Source organism: Astatotilapia calliptera, chromosome 14, assembly GCF_900246225.1.
Source record: "Astatotilapia calliptera chromosome 14, fAstCal1.2, whole genome shotgun sequence".
Classification (NCBI taxonomy): domain Eukaryota; kingdom Metazoa; phylum Chordata; class Actinopteri; order Cichliformes; family Cichlidae; genus Astatotilapia; species Astatotilapia calliptera.
In genome coordinates, this window is record NC_039315.1 from 9085775 (window position 1) to 9108394 (window position 22620).

The 22620-nt window shown below is 39.4% G+C and overlaps 1 protein-coding gene across 1 annotated transcript in view; it reads right to left on the reverse strand.

Annotated features, from left to right (window-relative positions):
* b3glcta (beta 3-glucosyltransferase a) overlaps positions 1-22620 on the reverse strand; it is an 81389-nt gene that overhangs the window by 36369 nt on the left and 22400 nt on the right. The window contains exon 3 of the mRNA XM_026191752.1: positions 13180-13219. Coding sequence (XP_026047537.1) covers positions 13180-13219 — 40 coding nt within the window. The remainder of the gene's footprint in view (positions 1-13179; positions 13220-22620) is intronic.

The following is a 22620-nucleotide window of genomic DNA, read 5'->3' on the forward strand; positions in this document are numbered from 1 at the left end:
GTCACCTTCAGCAAATCTATCACTGAGTCCATGTGAGTAAATTGGTGACACACCTGTGGATGCATATAAGGCAAAACACAGAGCCTGTTTCTGTGAAATGGGAAAATCAAGAGATATCAACCAAAACACCAGGAAAAGAATTGTGGAGCTCCATAAGTGTGGCTCAATTTTGAATACAATTTGGTGCCATTTACAATTAAGAAATACAGATAGTTTCTCTCTTTACTCTTAAAGTTAACAAATATGTTTTTTTATATTTATCAACCTAAAAAAAATAAACATTTAGTCTGATTTGATGTTACAATTAAAAAAGTGTTTGTGTTTTTATCTGAAGAGTATGTAAATATCTGGTTTCAACTATTATTTGATGATGTTGGTGTTTGGTTTGATTGTCAGCACAAAGAGGGAGAGAGAGGAACAGAGAGAGAGAGAGAGGAACAGAGAGAGAGAGAGAGGAACAGAGAGAGAGAGAGGAACAGAGAGAGAGAGAGGAACAGAGAGAGAGAGAGGAACAGAGAGAGAGAGAGAGAGGAAACAGAGAGGGAGAGAGAGGGAACAGAGAAGAGAGAGAGAGGAACAGAGAGAGAGAGAGGAACAGAGAGGGAGAGAGAGGAACAGAGAGAGAGAGAGAGGAACAGAGAGAGAGAGAGAGGAACAGAGAGAGAGAGAGAGGAACAGAGAGGGAGAACAGAGAGAGAGAGAGAGGAACAGAGAGAGAGAGAGAGGAACAGAGAGAGGAGAGAGAGGAACAGAGAGAGAGAGAGAGAGGAACAGAGAGAGAGAGAGAGAGGAACAGAGAGAGAGGAGGAACAGAGAGAGAGAGAGAGAGAACAGAGAGAGAGAGAGAGAGGAACAGAGAGAGAGAGAGAGAGGAACAGAGAGAGAGAGAGAGGAACAGAGAGAGAGAGAGGAACAGAGAGGAGAGAGGGAACAGAGAGAGAGGGAGAGAGAGAGAGGAAGAGAGAGAGAGAGAGGAACAGAGAGAGAGAGAGAGAGAGAGAACAGAGAGAGAGAGAGAGAGAGAGAGAGAGAGAGAGAGAGAGAGAGAGAGGAACAGAGAGAGAGAGAGAGGAACAGAGAGAGAGAGAGAGGAACAGAGAGAGAGAGAGAGAGGAACAGAGAGAGAGAGAGGAACAGAGAGAGAGAGAGAGGAACAGAGAGGGAGAGAGAGGAACAGAGAGGGAGAGAGGAAGAGAGAGAGAGGAACAGAGAGAGAGAGAGGAGGAACAGAGAGAGAGAGAGAGAGGAACAGAGAGGAGAGGGAGAGAGAGGAGCAGAGAGAGAGAGAGAGGAACAGAGAGAGAGAGAGAGAGAGAGAGAGGAACAGAGAGAGAGAGGAACAGAGAGAGAGAGAGGAACAGAGAGAGAGAGAGAGAGAGGAACAGAGAGGGAGAGAGAGGAACAGAGAGGGAGAGAGAGGAACAGAGAGAGAGAGAGAGGAACAGAGAGAGAGAGAGAGAGAGAGGAACAGAGAGAGAGAGAGAGAGAGAGGAACAGAGAGAGAGAGAGAGAGAGAGAGAAACAGAGAGAGAGAGAGAGGAACAGAGAGAGAGAGAGGAACAGAGAGAGAGAGAGGAACAGAGAGAGAGAGAGAGAGAGGAACAGAGAGAGAGAGAGAGAGGAACAGAGAGGGAGAGAGAGGAACAGAGAGGGAGAGAGAGGAACAGAGAGAGAGAGAGAGGAACAGAGAGAGAGAGAGGAACAGAGAGAGAGAGAGAGGAACAGAGAGAGAGGAGCAGAGAGAGAGAGAGGAACAGAGAGAGAGGAACAGAGAGAGAGAGGAACAGAGAGAGAGAGGAACAGAGAGAGAGGAGCAGAGAGAGGAACAGAGAGAGAGAGAGGAGAGGAGGGAGAGAGAGGACAGAGAGAGAGAGAGAGGAACAGAGAAAGAGAGAGAGGAGAGAGAGAGAGGAACAGAGAGAGAGGAGCAGAGAGAGAGAGAGAGGAACAGAGAGAGAGAGAGGAACAGAGAGAGGAGAGAGAGGAACAGAGAGAGAGAGAGAGGAACAGAGAGAGAGAGAGGGAACAGAGAGAGAGAGAGGAACAGAGAGAGAGAGAGAGAGAAAGAGAGAGAGGAACAGAGAGAGAGAGAGGGAGGAACAGAGAGAGAGGAACAGAGAGAGAGAGAGAGAACAGAGAGGAGAGAGAGAGAGAGAGAGAGGGACAGAGAGAGAGGAGAGAGAGAGAGAGAACAGAGAGGAAAGAGAGAGAGAGAGAGAGAGGAACAGAGAGGAGAGAGAGAGAGGGAACAGAGAGAGAGAGAGAGGGAACAGAGAGAGAGAGAGAGGAACAGAGAGAGAGAGAGAGGAACAGAGAGAGAGAGAGAGAGGAACAGAGAGAGAGAGAGAGGAACAGAGAGAGAGAGAGGAACAGAGAGGGAGAGAGAGGAACAGAGAGAGAGAGAGAGGAACAGAGAGAGAGAGAGAGGAACAGAGAGAGAGAGAGAGAGAGAGGAACAGAGAGGAGGAGAGAGAAGAGGAGAGAGAGAGGAACAGAGAGAGAGAGGAAGAGAAAAGAGAAGAGAGAAGGAAAGAGAGAAAGAGAAGAGAGGAACAGAGAAGAGAGAGAGAGAAGGAACAGAGAAAGAGAGAGAGAGGAACAGAGAGAGAGAGAGAGAGAGAGAGAGAGAGAGAGAGAGAGAGAGAGAGAGAGAGACAGAGAGAGAGAGAAAGAGAGAGAGAGAGAGAAGGAAAGAGAGAGAGGAGAGAGAGGAACAGAGAGAGAGAGAGAGAGGAACAGAGAGAGAGAGAGGAACAGAGAGAGAGAGAGAGGAACAGAGAGGGAGAGAGAGGAACAGAGAGGGAGAGAGAGGAACAGAGAGGGAGAGAGAGGAACAGAGAGAGAGAGGAGCAGAGAGGGAGAGAGAAAGAGAGAGAGAGGAACAGAGAGAGAGAGAGGAACAGAGAGAGAGAGAGAGAGGAGGAACAGAGAGAGAGAGAGAGAGGAACAGAGAGGAGAGAGAGAGAGAGGAACAGAGAGAGAGAGAGAGAGAACAGAGAGAGAGAGAGAGAGGAACAGAGAGAAGAGAGGAGAGAGAGGCAGAGAGAGAGAGAGAGGAACAGAGAGAGAGAGGAACAGAGAGAGAGAGAGAGAAAGAGAGAGAGAGAGAGAACAGAGAGAGAGAGAGGAGAGAGGAACAGAGAGAGAGAGAGGAACAGAGAGAGAGAGAGGAACAGAGAGGGAGAGAGAGGAACAGAGAGGGAGATGGAGAATAAGGACAGAGGTGGAACAAGAGCAGGTGAGACACACATGTTAGTCAAATGGTTGTTTACCAAAAGTATCACCGTATCATAGGTCCTCATGTATCTCATACCTAGTGTTTCTTTTTAGGTTTGTTATTTTTCAAATTCTACATTTATTAAGTTCTGCAGGCTTGTTTGCACAACAAGGCTAAATAATTATATGAACTTTTCTCAATCTAAATAGTGGACTTTGGTAGAATTAAAAAACAAGTGTAGTGCAGGTCTATGATGATTTTTAGTGCTACTATCATCTAGTTCTGATTCTGTCTTGGTTAAGTTCTAAGTAGTCCTGATTTTGAACTGTTGTAGTCCTGTTTTAATTCTGGATCAGTTCTGGGTCTGGTTGAATTGGGTGTTAGTCCGCATGTCTTGATAAAGCCCCAACTTTGTTCTGCCTCGCTGCTTAATTAAAAAGCTAGTTTAAGGTGTCCTGCATATGTGATATATATATTTTTCCCTATATGAAGTCATTCTTTTTTGAACAAAACTCAAAACAGAGCCTATTAATCTTTCAGTCATTTCAACCCCCCCTTCCCCAAATCCCACATGCATACTATCCTTTAGGGCTAAGCCCCGGGTGTGTCAAATGTCTGCCTCCGCCTCTGATGCTGACAACATCTTTAGATTCTACCTTTGTCGTCGACCCAGCTAGCTGCCGTTCCTCTTCATTTGAAATCTATTTACAGGCTAGTAATAGTGACACAGCTCAGTGAAGAATGACATTGGCTACACAAAAAAGTCCATATAAACCCTGTGGCTCTCACGACCACTACAATCAAACTGAGACCAAAGGACCAGAGGCAGGGAATAAAAAAAAAAAAAACAACTAAAAAAAAACTGTCATTTTATCCAGCTCTGTACAATTACAGCTGACAACTCTTAAATCCTGTAAGCTGTCCATCACATCAAATAGAGTCTGCAGCACCTGGCTGGAATGACTGTTACAACTGAAAATCTTCTCAAGGATTTAAAGCTCAGAGGTAGGTGAAGTAAGAAGGAGAAACTGGGGAGGTGTAAGAGTTATGGCCGGCACCTCAGAAACTTTGGACGTGCAGGGTTCTTGTGTACACGTTTACTTATTATGAGCTCAAACAAACAACACAGTCTGTGCCAAATAATTCTAACGTGCTTTATCTGTGTCCATTAGTTACTTATTTAAACAGAATACAGTCATAGAGAATACACTGCGTCTTGAATTCTAATTACCAGCAGGAATTCTCCAACAATGCTTTCCCAGATTTGTGAGAAAGTGTATTTTTTTTAGTCTTTCAAAACAAATAAGTAGCAGTCACCACTGACAGGTCTACAGTCTTCCCTTCGGAACAGTTGTGCGAGGAAAAAAGGGGAATGGCGAGTGCTGACATTGGCAGGATTAGATGGATTGCCTCCACCTCAATTACACTACTTGAACCTATTCCCATACTGAGTTTGGATATTAGCATCGGGGTCAGGGACAGACACTATGTCAGAGTACAGTATCTGTGTCAAATCTTTTTAATTAAGTGTCGGTGGGTGTGTCGCTGCTTTGCTCAGCTCATAACAAAGATCCCATTCATCCTGGAGCCCTAGTAATGGGGGAGATTACTTGCTAAATCTCAGCATGTCCATCTCCCAACAGATCTAACCTCCACTGAGCTGAGCTTACATAGTGAATACCCCTACACCACCTCTAAATGTCCTTCTGCTGAGTTCGCTAAATGAATGTGCGTGTACGTGCGTGCGCATATGGTTTCACATAAAGCAGTGCATTTTAAAGCCCCAAGTGAGGTACCAGTCTCTTGATACTGCACAGTACAGCAATAATACCAGCTGCAGGAGACTAACAGCAAAATCAGATAAGCAGTTTGCCAATCCCTCATTGTGTAGATAACACGTACCCTACGTCAAAGCAAAGGAGAATGAGGGGTAAAAAAAGAAACTAATTAAAACAGAATTCACTGCTCTCGAGTCCACACTAATGGGTTTCGATTAATCATCAAACAATGGAGAGAAAAGGGGAAGAGGAAAAATCCTGTTATAGTACCCCTCTTCCTTCGTCTCTTTTTTTCTCTGTCCTTCTCCTTTCAGGTAAAAATCACCTTTGTATACACTCTCGATACAATCGATACATCTACCTTTACGTAATTATAGGACCGAGATTTAAAACAATGCCTTCGGCGCTAGCACTTTTCACTGTGGAGGCAAGATTATACAGGGATGCCTCTAGGCTTAGATCTATATAGATTTAACTTGAGAAAAAGTTACGTGTTTTGTAAACGCACTGTGTGTGGTTTGTGTTTGGAGGTTTGCGGCTAGGTTGAGGTTGCTGGTGTGATCGCTCACATGTACGATTTCTAATTGATTGCTATATTGTTGCTGGGTAATTGTGCCAAGAGAGTCGAAGTGCTGGAGATGGTTGTTAGTTGTTGTGCTATCTGACAAATGGGAGGTATTTTTAGGCCCTATTACAGCGGGAATGTCTGACTGTTTCAAGGACAAAATAAAAAATAAAAAAAAGCTCGGCATGATTTTCTTACTCTTCACAGCGTCCTGCAAAGTTAAAAAAGCATCCAAGTAGCCCAGTTTTCCTCTTTCCTTTCCTTCACATGTAATGCAGTTTTGCACTATTTAAATTAAGTACCAAGCCTGCTTTTTCTTTAACAGTTTCTAGTGTATTTAGATAGGATGTCAGATGTTTTCTTGGGTGTTTTTGGTCATGGTCATAGCTTTCAGAGTAACTACGCAAGTTTGACAAGTTGCATTTAATGGTTGTTTGGATGTGCTGCTTTCACAGCTGTCACAGAAAAAGTGCTATTAATCTTAGCAGTAGTAGCTGTATTAATAGCAGAATTGCCAGAGGTGAAAGTATGCAATCAATTCATCTATTTAATAACAGGCCCAAGATGTGACGTTGCACCCTGGTGCAAAACACACAACACAGTGCTTTTTTCTGCAGTTAAATTAAATTATCAAAGGATCCCTCTTGGCTGAAAATAATATGCCTTGAATGAAAGAGATTGAAGGTTCCTGAGGAGATGAAGCCAATGCCCTAGTCCCCTCGGTGCAGATGATTTTATTTTGCCAGGTCGATGGAACTAGAAAGCAGTATTCGTTTATCTCCCCTCGTTCAGCATTCCACAGAGGCAACTCCATAGAAAAAAAAAAAAGGACTGTATCAGCCTTGAAATATATTGGATGAAATGAAACACTGGAGAATTCTGCCTCCTCCTCTCTCTCTGATCTGATGCTTTTCTCAATTCATGAAACCACTCTTTAAAGGCCATCACCATCTGATCTGTGGAAAACTCCACAGGGAGGCTTTGAGTCTCGTGTGTACTCACAGCTTCAGCATCTCTGCGCATAAGAGGGTATGATCAGGCTGATTAAAGAATCAAGGCTGAAGTGTTTGTATTTCTAGGTATGCACACGGAAAGGAGGGCATACAGCGAGAGAGAGATACACGGCTGTATATAGATTGTGTTCTTCTAGTGGCCTGGCCGTGCTGTGTTGTCGCCTCACTGACACAAATCAATAGTGACACTTCCTTAGAGCAGGATTGCAGATGTTGCCAAGTGGCAGCGGAGCTGAGAGCCCACTGACCTCTAGGCTCTCCTGCAGCTCTGTCATTTCCATCAGTGTCACAGAGCAGGTGTGTGTAGTCCGTGGAACTGTCACAGAAACATTTCATCTCAGCCCCGAGTATTTCCATCTCCGCAGTCAAATAAACACACGTTCGAGGCAAGGGGCAGCAAACATATAGAAATATGCTTGTATGTTTGGGAGAAGATGGAAATCAGATCCATAGTGCAATTTCAATGACAAAAGTCGGCTAAGATCTAGAGGGATGGGCTTCTGTGGAGGGGGCCATTAGGCTGTTGTGGGAACAATACCACTGCCATGACAGATTCAGAGCCCTTCATTGCCAGCACATAGTGAGAGATGACAGAGGATGTCAATAGCTCATTTCCATACTCAGCAGGCCAAACCCCCCATCCAGCAGCTGATTGTGCTGCTGTAAAACCTGCTACACTCCAGTGACTCACATCATTGGACTCCCCGAGACAAGATGGCCCAGAATCATCTATCTCCCAAAAAATCCCCTCCATCTTTCCCTTCCTCGTGTCCAAAACGCAAGAGACAAAATTCAATCGAGCAAACTGTGTTGCAGTTTTCTGTCCACACTAACCATGACCACCAATACCAACCAGGTCCAGGATTTATTATTCAAAATGAATACACCCTCTTTTTTTTTTTTTTTTTTCGGTTGAGTTTTAGGAATAAAAATTATTTACCTTCTTGAAAGATGATAATCTAGTGTGGCAAAGGCCCCTGCTGTAAGTAAAAATGATTTTCTATCACCCATCTTCCTCTATTAATACATACTTTTAATTAGCCTGCACAAGATCAATAGAGAGCATGGTGTATTTAACTTTTAGCTTACTGCTGAAAAGGTCAGCATCATAAATATCTCTCAATAAAACACAGGGAGGAAAATGCCAAAGTGGGGAACAACAGAAAGGGAGCGGAATGAGGAAGAAAGCCAGCAGACAACGATAGGGAGTCACTTGCATTGAAAAACAACAACAACAACAAAAGACTGGAAAGGAAAGACTGTGCATGAAGTAGAAGCAAGATGGGAAAGCCAAGAAAGGAAACAAGCAATCTTTTATAAACATTCTCTTCAAGTAGTAACACAGAAACACACAGAAATTACAACATGTAAAAGGACAGGCTGAAAAAAGCTGCATCCAACCTGTGATAATCACACTCATTAGAGGTTCTCTGGAGTTCCTGACTCCATGGATAACTCTGCTAAAGACTAATGAGTGCTGAATGCAAACCTTAAACCTCACTTAGAATCAATAATTCAGGAAGCTCAGGCAATTAACGCTTAACAGATTCCAGGTTTTGCTTATGAATCCCATTCGTTACCCATTAAAGTACCGAATGAGTCGAGGATGGATTTGATATCACTTTAAAACATTTTTTTTTCTAATTTCTGTAAAGCTGAATTTTTGGGAATATGTTTGCTTTCATATCTTATTTGGCAATATATGCCACGACTGATTGCATTTCTCAGGATGGTTGCCTGCTTTTTAAATTACTTTTTAAATTAAATGAAATAAAGCCATCAGCTATGTTCAGGTGTTTGAGCGGGTTTTCCACTAATCACATGGCTAGAGATTTAATCCCTGGCTTCTCCACAAGTGTCCTTGGGCAAAATACTAAACAGGATGCTCCCGGTGGCTGGTGAGCACCTTGCATGACAACTGCACCTCCATTGTAAATATGTGGAAAAAGTGAACGAGACACAAAGCAGCAACGCAAAGGAGTTTGAGAACTTCTAAGAAGACCTATAAGTGCAAGCCATTTACCACTTGAATAAAGGAAAGACACAGACACAATAGAGCATTGTCACAAGCAAGCAGCAAAGCACTGTTTGTAGGGAGGGGAAAAAAAAAAGGAAAATAAGAAATACTAGTTAGAAAAAGGAGTTCAGTCAACATCTTGTGAACATTGATATGCATTCTATCTTCTCGCGTGTCCTCTTGGCCTGGAGAGGCTGAGCCACTGAATAAATATAATATAGCCGCATACGGGACAGTAACACAGCTTTCCTAGGATTAACGACTGCTATAGTGATAATTGGATTTAAATTCTGGCATTTGGGTTTTGTTCTGAAAAAGGAGATGTAGAATAGAGTTAGTATATAACCTCAACTATATAACAGTATACATTTAGATCCAGATTTAAAACACAGCTTTGGGCAATACACCTTGGATCTGCCCAATGCTGGTACATTCCCTGAAAAACAATTTAAGGTTATTTATTTATTATATCAACTTTCTAGTACATCGATTTAACATTTTAATAAACATTTTGAAAATGAAAGAAATATACTAGAAAAAAAGACCACACACAGATACTGGTGATGACCCAAATAAACAGCAAAGGTACCATTAGACTATATTAATGTAATTAATGATGTCTGTATTAAGGTTTCCATTCTATTCTTATAATATGCTGCTAATTAATGTGTCCCTAATAGAAGGGGAAAAAAGACAAAAGTTCAAATGAAAAGTTTTATGACTTCTTATGAAGTCAGTAATTAACCTCACACATCTCCACTGATGCTTTTAAAATTAGCCTAATAGTAAAGTAAGTAATGGATTACTATGGTTTAAGTGGTGACCTGGATAGATTTTAGTCAAAAACTGCCTCATTTAGCCATGTATGTAAGTTATAAACACTGCGTTGGATCTACCTAATAAAAATAATTGGAATTGGCAGAAAAGTTATTCTTGTTTAGATGTTTTACCTCCTGATACAGTATTTCTAAATGGCACAAACAATGCACGTGAACTTCTTTTGAAGTTGTTTTAATAGGAGATAGTTTTCTGTTTTTCTTACATGTATTGCTATTCATAACTCGGACTTCTCTGCTGTGCCAGTATGCATATAAAACACACGTTTTATCCATTTGATCTTTTCCTCTTTGGACTAGCAGTGTGATAGTGAAATGAAATGACTGAACTGATTAAGCTAGACAGATAAAGGCCTTACAAGCTTTGGATTGTTTAATTGTTTTTGTCATGCTGAACAATAAATTTTTTTTTTTTTTACTTCAATACAAACTGATCAAGAGAGAAAAAATAAGATGAGAGACACAAACCTATTGTAATGTAATACAATAGTCTCATTTCGAAATTTGCTCACTTTTATCAACAAGTTGAAGACACGTCCTCCTGCCGGGATAGATTTATGATGGTACTTTGGAGCTTCAATGAAAGACCAAACAAAACCTTGGAAATTAATGTGCAGAACACATTTAACCGAGTAAAATGAAAAAAAAAATCAGATTCCATTCGGTGATAGCGCAGTGGGAGAGACTTGCAGCCCTGGAAACTGATGGGGAACATGCACATCTAAGCATCTATCTGTATTTGAACAGTTCTATACCCAGTGCATTTAGGTAGGTCACACTCTCAACAATTTAGTTATCTGTTGTTAAGATGTAGCATGCTGCATTTTTAAAGCACTACTTATTGCACAATATGGCCGGTGGGCTCACACTGTTTTTTTAGTTTTTGTTCCATCTATGAATATCTGTAGCATGTACATACTGCACATAATGCATTTACTTTATTTAAAGTCTGCACCCTGTACTCCCTCTGAAGAAAGATTGCTAAATGAATGACTTCTAATACCCATCAAATGTTACTGGGGCTTTTAAAATAAACAATCCAGTCAGACCTCCTGAAGTTTGCTGTATTGTTAAAACAAAAGGGAGTCTGGCTCTCCGTGATTCATCTTTTACATTCCTGCCCACAAACAACATTCTCTGCAGGCGAGCGTAGCTTTTCTGGTGTGACAAAGGGAATTACTATGGCAGTGCCAGATAGTGTAGCTCCATTTTTCAGATCGCTGTCTGTTTGTATTTCCTTTCTGTGCCGAGGTGCCAAATGAGAGCATTACGAAGTTGCTTTTGTGTGCTTTTGCGTCTGTGGTGACCCAGTTGAATGAACAGGCAGAGGTCCAGAAAGCGGGCTCCAAACTCCTCTGCAGTCTCCCGAAAATCACTCTCAGATGGTGATTGTGCGAGTCCACTGAAGCGTGAAAAGCATGCATGAGATCTTTTTATTTGCTCTACTTATGAAATTCCTGGTTGCTGTCAAGTCGTTGAAGAAAGATGGGACTTTATTTATGAAGTCTGCGAAACTCTCAAGATTAAATTTTCAAGGTACGCATAAGCAAAACCCATTTTACTATTTTGATTTTGCAGTACTTGCCATTTAAGTTTCACACTGTCCAATATTACTCAGTTCAGGTTTTATTATTCATGATTTTATCAAGCAATAATGTCAATTCAATTCTTTCATCATACAGCGCTCTTTAAAATTGAACTATATTAAGCAATAGTTCATCCCTTTGGATGTCATCTGGAATTACGGGTTAGTTCTACTGAGTTAGTCTGATCTGAATTATCAAATACAGTAACATCAAACTACTGTAAATCAAATTGAATACAAGAACTCCACTATCAAAGACAGCAATACCTGTATTTATAATCAAGTACATACAAATATGAATACTTCTAGGAATGTATGGATGTTTATCATACTCCATTTGCCTATAAAATGAAATGTAGGTCAATTAATTGTTTACAATCTCTATTTTTATTAGTAAAGGAAAAAATTGTGCTTAGACTAAATATGATAACTATTTAGTCTTGTTCCATTACATGGTGCTGTACTATTGCTATCTGGTAGTTAAAAAAGCCAGTGTTCTCATTGCTATGATATCATACCATGCAAAAAAAATGGTAGAGACACAAATAACTTTTACTGTGGTAAAGCACACAGTAAACCAATGCAACAACCTTTTTATTATCTTGTTATTATAATTATAGTGTACATTATTGCAGAGAATGTTCATCAGAGCATGACCTTCAGTGTCTGGGGCTGTTTGGAGTCAAATGTGAAGCCGCCAGCATGAGATGCCCGATTGCTGTATTGGGTTAGGGAAGGGTTGTTTCCCTAAAGAAGTTTTACTATACTGTTCAAAAGTAATGGTATATGGCAGCGTGACCTGGAGAGAAAGCTTGCTGTGGCTTCAGCAGCAATGCAGGTATTGTACACGTTAGCAGAAAGGATAAGCTTTTAATCTTTTAGTTGATCTACACTCACCAATTAACATGTAGCAACTATATTGACATAATAGCATCATGCAACAGTTGCTACAGATTTCCTGGCTTCACATCCATGATGTGAGCCTTCCATTTCACCATATCCCAAAGTTGCTCTGTTATACTGGGATCTGGTGACTGTGGAGGCCATTTGAGTACACTGTAATGTTCAAGAAACTAGTTTGAGATGATCTGAGTTTTGTGACACGGTACCGTAACCTTCTGGAAACAGCCATCAGAAGATGGACACACTGTGCTCATACAGAACTGAGCATGGTCAGTAAAAATAGGCTCAAGTGTTTAATCGATGTCTGGTTTATGCTTGGTTTGATATTCAGCAAGTTTTTCACCATGTCTGCATGGCAAATATAGACAAATAGGTCACCTTGAGATTGACTGATTAGATATTTGTTCTATTGAGCAGTTGAAAAGATATACCTAACAAAGTGCCCAGTGAGTGTATGTTCCAGTCCTAACCTGCTCTCACGAGCTCTAGGTAGTTTTTGAAAGAGTGAGATCAAGCAGACAAAATTTGTGATAGCTGTGCTAAGGCTTAGAGATAGGGTGAGGAGCTTGTAGATGCAGATGGAGCTCAGAGTAAATCTGTTGCATGACCCAGACTTCACTGGATTTTATACATCTCATCTCACCCCAATGTTCCTAGGAAGTAGGATGTCTGAAACCCCCTGTATAGCCTCTACACCCAGGACCCAGCCAGAGATAAGTGGTAGAAAACAAATGGAACAATGGGGTGTAATGAATGGATGAAAAAAAAAAACCATCAGGCTAAAAGTAATTAAGTTATAATTCTCAGTTGTGGCTATAAGATTGAAACTATATTTGTTGACATATTGTCAACTAGTAAAATGACCTTTTGGGTCCAAAATAAGTTCCAGTCAGATCTAGAACTAAATCATTTGTATTTTTTAATTAAACATTTGAAATTACTGTAAGTGGTACACATAGTATATGTTGACTAATTTTCTTTGTGTCCTTAGCTGTATCTACAGCAGATAAGGACATACTGTTTAAGCATATGCTCCCTTGTCTGAGCACTGCAAGTACAGGATAATGTGATTCAGGTTTTCAGTTTCCCTCCTAAACACGAATTTGTTATTTTCCAGTTTCCTTCTGCTTTTAAGTGTTTTATTAGCAAACCACACACACACACACACACACACACAGAATATTAAAAATTATACACGCTCCACAAACACACAAGTTTTTTTCCACTTTCTATTTTTTACTACTAATTAGGAATAAAAGACTTACCCAGCTGATTGTTGTGAATGACGTGCAAATCATCCTGGCTCTGAAAAGACAGAGAGACTTTTTAATAATTCAAATTGCAGTCTTCAAATAATGACCCACATACATTCTCTTCTTTGTTTTAACATATCATGTAAAAAGTGTCAAAATATGAATTGTGTGAAAATCTTTTTTCTTTTGCAAAATACTCCATTTCCTCTCGCTAATCACTAATTAAGACTTAGTGATACTAAATATGGAATCCCCTACAGGATATTTGGAAATATAATGGGCGACACCCCACGTCATTAGCCCATCCTAATTGTGTGGGTTTTGTGCCTGCAGCATTAAGCTCTGTGCATGAGGCTCAATTAAGGCATTCTGCACTGTTCCACCTCCAGAGCTGTCAGCACTGGCTGCAGACCATGGAAGGATGAGTAAATCAATCACAAGCCAGGGAAACTTTGAAGAGCTGTCTTTCACCTCTATCTTTCAGAGTAAAATTTTTCAGTCTTGGGGAAGATTGCATGAATGTCTGAGTTGTGCCTGTTTCCAGAACTCTAGACCGAGAGCTGCAGAGTATTAATAGATAATGACAAACCAAACCCTTTTTTGATTTATGACTTCCTCTAGACTAACAATCATTTCACTGGCAAGCTGATGCAGCCTTCAGATAGCTTAACTAAGTCATAAATTCACTGTCGATGGGTGTGGTACAGCGGTTACAGGGATTCACAGTAGTTTGGTGGCATTTGCAAGAAGCAGGCTACATATAAATGTGCTATCTCAGCACATTTACAAACGAACAATTTCTAGATTAGAGAACAGCCCATTAATTTACCCACTTTCCTCCTGAACACCTTCCTATAACTGTTGTGAGTACACATTTATTTTTGTGGTGTGCACGTTTCCTGCACGTCCCCTCTGTTAATTGACCAAATCTCAAAATTGAGCATTTGACATGAGATGTAATAAACTGGAAACAAAAACAAAAACAAAAAAAAAACTGGCATCCATAACGCCATTAACACAGCAGTGATTTGTGCATGTGTGATGCTCTCTGTCTTTTCCTATTTTTTCAGGTGATCAGAGTTAGAGGCAATATATGCACAGGCAGACAAGATCATATCAGGGTGATTTGATTCAGTGGGTACATCAGCTTAATTGGACTCAGTAGCATTAGTCATGCCCACAAGGCTTCTGTCTCATCTTATCAGACATTACTCGTTTGAAATCATTTCGTTAGCTGAAGAGAGAAGGCACCTAAGGAAAAAAAAGCATCTCATAAGCCAGGAGAATCTGACTTGTTATCAGATAATTAGTCTTATAAAATCTCTTCAACTTGAAAATATAGCAGGTTATTATGGAAGAGAAACTACTCAAAAAGTGGAGGTATGAATTAAAGGGGTGTAGAAATTGCTATATATATGGTGGTTGTGACAGAGGCGTGCCACATGCTTTTCACTCTGTCTCTCCCAGCACAACTTCACTCTGGGGCACAGAAGAAACAGTAAATCACTGCACTGTGACTACAAGGAAAAAATAAATCAAGACACCCATTATGACGAATTACCTGCTCTGTCAAACATTGCCAATTATATTGATTGTATGTGTACAAATGTTTGTGTGTATATAATGTGCACATGAAAATGATTTTTACACAAGCCTTAACAAGGCCTAATGCTTTGTGACACACTTTAATGAGAAATGTCAAAATAGACCCTGTACCCCTACACCAATCTAAATCATTTTGTAATGTTGTGTCTTTTTTCCATTTTAAATCAGTTATTTTGTTATGAACTCTTGTAATACAATCTGTGTTGAGTCAGAAAAAAAGGAGCCTCCTCATTTATTTTATGTAGACCACTGTTTTGGCACTCCTGACGCAGCTGCCTCTGGCCACAAATATTGCAAAAAAAAGAAAATCCACTGGGTCATCTGACAGCAAAAGCTGAACATTTCCAACACATCATCATCATCCAGCGAGGGACTGTTTTGACTGTTCAATCACATGCAAGAGCACGTTCTTGGCATATTCCTTTTCTCAGTTACCGATCTCTTGTAGTGACGGGGTAGAAATTGTTGCTGGTACAGCTTCCTAGAATCATGTGCTATTGCACTGTGAAACAGCTGCACAGCATTTTACCCTCTGTTTAGCCTTCAAACTCAGCTCCATTACTCAACCCGGAATTTTCGGCTCACATTTCATCTTCTCACCTGCACACGCTGTAAACTCTTTGTGCTTATTTATACAATGTTATTTTCAGCTCTAACACCTGCTTAAGCTACCTGATGTACTTTCTTGATGCATTTTCTTTTATTCGCTTACTTCAGCAAGACATTGCTCTAAACACGATTATTTTTACATAGAGTATCTATTAACCTCCAGTGAATGGTGGATTTTCAAAAAAGTAAAAAACACAACAAAGTTATGTCAAATAATCTTCATTTAGCATAGAAAACCCCAAAACACTAAGCAGAATGAGAAAACAACGTGCCAGACGTTAAAATCTGAATCTTTTTCTGTTTGTTTTTTTTCTTATACTACTTATAGGCGCATTGCCATCGCATTGCGTTTTATCTCTTATCAATTGACACATTTAAAAAATAAATAAATAGTTGACAGAATGAAAATGAAACCTCAGTGAAGCTTCAGCTCCACTGAGAAAAACAAAAACAAAACAAAAAACCTACCAATAAATACAGGCATCAAAACATCAAATCTATGTAGGACAGAGAAGGGGAATATAAAGTATATTAAAAAAAAACAAACTCTTAACTGAAACTATGAAAAGCATAAAATGTCAGATTTCTATCATGTTTTGAATATGCGGTCTGACTTTTTGTTTTTAATTACTTCATTTTGTTTAGCTCTCTTCTACTGCAAAGGTTTAATGCCACCTCACTGCTGAAATAGAAGTTGGAAAGCAGTCAGTACAATGTGGCGTGAGTTTCATTTTCTTTTGAAGGTTGTTTTTTTTTTTTCAAGCTTGTGCAGATTGATCAAATTCTGGGTTGTTGATGTTTAACTGGACTTTTTCTTTCAAAGACGTCATATTATGCTTTTCTTGAGTGCATTTTACATATTGTTTCTGCATGTATAGAATGGTACAAGGTTAGAAGTCTATAACAAAGAGGATTATTTTCTCCCACAGAAAATGAATTTAATTTTAATCCATTACTGATGGCATCATAACATATGAGATATATTGCAATATATTACAATATTTAAATGTGTGGCTATAAATTAGAAGTCATAGTCATGAGATTAAAATGATATGATGGTTTTATAAAGTGTTACGGGTGCATAAATATTAAAAATGGCCCATTTTGGTAGGTGGTTGCCAGGCAACATGATTGTGTCATTATATTTAATGCATAATTCAGGTTTTTTCAATACAAATGAATTGTTACTGTTGTGAAATTAAAATGATGTAATGCTTTAATAAAATGTAAAACATTATTCATTTTAGCCTGTTGGTAGGTGGTTTGACATCATAATATCTGATATAGATAAGAACCTTCAGGGACCTAACATGTACCTGTGTGCCAAGTGTGGTTGCTGAAGTCTGGATTGTGTAACAAGAGTTGTGTGGACCAAACATACAGACAAAGATTTTGTGTATTACAGTGAGATGCCTGCTTACTAGTTAGAACAGAGGATGAGCAGAGCAAGCGCAATTTTCTTCAAAACAAATTCCTGATTTATGCGGAGCAAAGAATCAGTGATTAAAATTACGTTTCAACACTGTTACCCGCGTTTTTACTGTCTTCTCTCAAAGGCTGCTGCCTGAACCAGGCATAGTTCAGTGTTGGATTTTTGCAGCAGTTCCCTGGTCTGCAAAAATCAGAAAAGAAGGCATTACATAATGGATAGCTGGCTGACCAATCAAAGCAGACTAGGTTTAATACGGAGGCTTTAGAGAGAAAGAACATAAAACAAAGCGTTTCCGACAAACGGTGAAGTGAAGTGCTGCATGCACGGTAAGAATAAAAAAAGTTTTTTCAAATAGGAAGTGATGTCAACCAATTCCAGAAAACCTCCAGAATAAATTTATGAACCTACAAAAGAGCATATTGTGGCCTCTTTACAAGCTTGATCTATTACCTGCATGTAAACAACATGGAAATAAAATCTGCTTCAACAACAAATTTATATGGTGAAGAAATGAGTCATTGGATTTTACCTAAAATTCCTTTTAAAGCCATCTCTTTGGTTTCACTTCATAAAATCCCTGGGTGACACAAGGGCTACAAATCTTTCTTTGGGAAATGATCTCATATTCCACGCCAGAGTGAACTCACATCAGGTCTCATATCATTTTTACTATTACTGAGAGATTAATTAGTCTCAGCTCACAGAATCCGGCTCTTCTTAGCCTTCTATACTTTTGCACGCAGGTAAGGCTCTTCCTAATCCCATCTGACAGCAGGCTGTCTGCCATTTGCAGCAGGAATCAGACACCCATTGGTGTTAAAAAGAAATTGCTGAGAGTCTATACTGTCCATCTGAAGGGGTTAGTTTCACCATCCCTTGAGCGCTTTTGATCTAAGACACCACAACACTGATGCAGACAGACAGAAAGATTGTGCCTCGTGTAGTGTAACCTTAGAACAAAGGCAGCACCGCAGTAAAGGTACTCAGAGGTGTACATGTGTAAACTGAAGAATGATCCTCAGCCTACCTAATGCGATTGTTACGTAATCAAGGACACCGCAATGACAACCTTTTGATCCCTGTCTTTTATTTGGATGCTCTTCACATACACACAAAGACGAGTTCCCGGCCCTGTTACGGCTCTCAGTCCCCGAGGACACAGACGCTTCACTGACATGAGTGACCCGTCAGGTCAGATTAGATTTCTGTTTACTGATGGCAAGCATGTTTCAAGGTTGCAGGATTTTCTGGATTTCGACATGTGGAAAATGTGTGATGTTCAGAGAAGCTGATGTCTAGAAGGACTCTGAGCACCTTAAGAATGTGAAAGGTTGGAGATTATATTGGTCTATATTTGTGTTAAAGCTGGGTTCTTGTGTTTTTGTGTAATTTTACACAAAATTATAAAAAAACGTTCAGAGTATTACAACTAAAGTAGTATAAAAGGAAATATTGTGTTTAGGCTTTGGCCAATCTGACAACTTTTATACTAGATACAGTGATGCAAAGCAGAACACATTCACCAAAAATCTGCATGCAAAGTCTTAGTATGCATATGCCTGTGCTTTGTGTAGCTGGAATGGTTTAGAACAGCGAGTAGGAACTAGTTCCAGGAGGAGGGCTGTCTATTTTAAAATTGCAGCTTTAACTATAAATTAAGATGATTCCAAATTGTCACCTTCATTTTATGGATGCTTTTAGAGCTATTGAGCGGTTTAAGAATCAAAACGTCTTTCATATCCCTCCCCAATTTTAGGGTGTCCAGAGAACTGACAGATTAAAATTTTATTCTCTGCCAATTTTTCACACAAGCAAAACTGCTAATGTGTAATGACTTAATGAGTTAAAACGTCTCCTGTCTCAACATTAGGAAGCTATTCTTTTCAGGTTTTCTTCCTAGCCCCTTTCAGCATTTTGTTGACAGCAGTTGAAAAGTATCATATCAGGCCATAGACATTGCGGTTACTGATGCCAAAAATTAGTAAGCACATGCATGTTATGATGTTCCATAGAAGCATTTCAAATAAGAAGGAAAGACAAATGTCTTGGTCAACACCTTCCATGAAAGCGATACTGATCAACCATTCACTTAATATTTATTACTATTAAAATAAAAGTCAAATTTCAACAGACAGCAAGGTGACATTCTTAAGTGTCTGGCACTAATAAATAAGAATGACAAAACCTAGAATACATGAAGTTATATGCACTAATATAAAAACATAAAAGATGCATATTTTCACATTTCAGATGTTGCTTGACATTTATTTATTCTGGGTTTTCTTTCATATGATGGCTCATGTGGTTAATCAACAAATAGTTTGAGCTCAAGAAAGACAAAACACAACAATGAATTCATGCAACAAATATTGCCTACATAGCCAAAACCAAATAAAGCTTTCTCCTCTGAGCCACGGAGCTCTGTCGTCGTCCAAAAAATATTAAACATGTCAGTGAGTCACCAGTGATCCACTTGCACTGGCTGACATGTTCTTTGCTTATGATAAACACGCTGTGGTTTATCTTGAGTTAGTCCCACATGCACCATCCTTCTGCAATACATTATAAATATGCACCACATGAAAATGAAAGTAGACCTTAACACAGGTGCTTCTTATTCCTGTTTGAGCTACATTTGCAAAAAGCTAAAGTGCCCAGCTCTTCAATGAAATTATTCAACTTTTATGAAAAATGATACTATAATTACTTGTGACGTGTTTGTACTTAGTGGGAACCACTGGGTTTGGATCACAGAAGAAGTAGCAGAAGTAGTCAAAGTACAAAGAGACTGAAATGAAAGCGCCTACACAGCAATTCGTTATTTATTGCAAACATTAAGTAATATGAATGTTATAAACTAAATTATAGTCGGAGGACATATCTCACAAACAGGCCTTCTGCTTTCACAAGACTTTTTGCTGTTTTTTTTACTTTCTCCCACAATGCCACCATTGTCAGGTTGATGAGTGCTTCCATTCATGCACCATTTGTATTGGTCTGTTGCAATACAGTGGAAGAAATAATTATTTGATCGCCTGCTGAATTAGCAAATTTGCTCACTCACAAACAAATGAGCAGTCTCTATTTTTATGGTTATTTCATTTTAATGGAGAGAGAGAAAACATCAACACATTGCAAAAAAGACATAAATTGAGTGAAATAAGAATTTTAATCCCCGAGCAAAACACGACTTCATATTTGCCAACCCTTGTTGGAAAGCACAGCAGCCAGATATTCCTGGTAGTTTGTCACCAGTTTTGCATACATATTGGGAGGCATTTTGGCGCTCATCTTTATAGAAATTCTCTAAATCCTTTAGTTTTCTTGGCTGCCAAATGGCAACCTGAACATTCGGCTCCATCAACAGATTTTTCTATAGGATTGAGGTCTGGAGATTGTCTGACCACTCCATGACTTTGGGTGCTTCTTCTTTAGCTACGCCTGGTATGTTTTGGGTCACTTTCATGTTGGCAGACCCATCCATAACCCATCTTTTAATGTTCTGGCTGAAGGAAAGAGGTTCTTGTTAAAGAGTCTACAGCACATGGCTTTGTCAATTGGCTTCTAAGTGATGAAGTCATCCTCCATGCCTGACTGTGGATTTGGTGTTCTTTGGGTCACACTCAGTATTTCTCTTGCTCCAATCATGGCAGGTTGAGTTGATGCCAAATAGCATTATTTTGGTTTCATCTGACCACAGTAATTTCTCAAAAGCCCGCTTGGACTCAGTAATTCACTGGCAAATTTAAGACAGACTTGTACATGTGCCTACTTGAGCCGGCGACCTTGCGAGTGCTGCAAGATTTAAATCTATTATGGTGTAGTGTGTCACCAATAGTGTTCTTGGTGACTGTGTTCCAACTGCCTCCGAATCATTAACAAGCTCCTCCCATGTAGTTTCTGGGTGATCCACCAGCTTCTTATGGTCATCTACATTCCATGAAGCAAGATCTAGCATGGAGCTCCACCTCTTTGTATTTCTTCCTTTTCCAAATAATCATACCAAGAGTTGTCACTTCCCCATCCATGGCTGCTCAGCCATGGAAACCCATTCCACGAAGCTCTCTGTACAGTGTTCTTAGGCGTGAATGTGAAGGCCCGCATGTAGTTTGGAGGTCTGTAGTGTCTGACTCTGGCTAAAGTTGCCGACCTCTGTACTCATGCGCCTTAGCTTTAGCTGAACTTGCTCTGTGATTTTACGTGGCCTAATACTTTGCGGCTGACGTGCTGTTGTTCCCATTCGCTTCCACTTTGTTATAATACCACTAAAGGTTGACTGTGAAATATTTAGTAGTGATGGAATTTCACAACTGGATGTGTTGCACTTGCCCAGTACCACACTGGAATTCACTCAGCTCCTGAGAGGAACCCATTTTTCACAAATGTTTGCAGTCTGCATGCCTATGTGCTTGATTTTATACACTTGTGGCCATGGAAGTGATTGGAACACCTCATTTCAATGATTTGGATGGGTGAGTGAATATGATTGATTGATTGATTATAATCTGTATGCCATAAGGGAGCCAGAACTTCAATGACATTCAAACCATGACTCAAGTCAATTCATCTTTTATATAATGTATTTTCAAATGGATAGATGGATAGATAAATGAACTGATGGATGATATTTTTTCTGGATTTTTGATTAATATTCTGACTCTCTGAAACTACCATAAAAATTAGAGACTGTTTATTTCTTTGGAAGTGAGCAAACTTAGAAATTTAGCAGGGGATCAAACAATGATTGTCTCAACTGTACATATGGTTTAGTAACTATAACACTGTATAGACCAAAGACTATCAATCTAAGCAATGTTTGAGCCATTTTGAGTAAAAATATTTATATCGAACCAAAAACATATCTAAGCCTTACAATGAATCTTCTGACACATTTTCATTACATTAATAGCATATTTTTTGTTGCATTTGCTAAATTACAGAGCTAAAAAGTATATATGTTTTTTTTTAACTTTCAGTATTATTTTAATATCAAAAAAAGAGGAATAAAACTGGAGCAAAAAAAAAAAAAAAGATGTTGTTATTTCGATTCTTCTAATGTGACAACATTTGCAATAATATAATGACAGAAAGATCTTCTCTCTGCTTCTGCATCAAATAGAAGTAGAAGAAGTCAAATCACCGGGACTACCATGAGAGATTCACTTGATGTAGATTTGTTCTGAAAGCCCTGGTACTTAAGAAGGCACAGGCAAAGTGTATAGGGAGATTTAAGGCAGGCTGTTGTTAGCTAATACTGAGGGTATATCACTGCATGCACCCTTAATCATTTTTACAATTCAGCTAACCAAAATAAATGTAAGTAAGTAATTATATGCATCAAATCAAGTAACTCTAAAATGTAATTAACTGGCATAAAGTTATAGCTGTATCCCTAGCAACAAGCATCATGGATTCGATTAAGAACAAGAGGCTCAGCTTTATTAACAATCCAAAGTAAAAGTAAGAATGAAAGAATGATGCCACTGAATATAAATTTCACATTTGCAAGGTAATGAATTTAGGATGTTAAATTACAAAGGGATTAATATTTAACTCCTGCAAGCCGGGTTTAATTTTTTTTCTTTTTTTCCTTTTCTTTTCTAGAGACACCGGTCGAGTCTGAAAAGGGGTCTTTCTTGTCAAAAACACAGCACCGATTTACTGCGCTAATAGTTGAAGTGCATTGTTGATTAATCTTTCCATAGGTGACCCGCTGTGTTGGTTTTTGCCCCTGCCTCCTTACCCGAACTGATATTGATAAATATCAGGATGAGTCTTTTTTTTTTTTTTTCTCATGTTACAGAGTT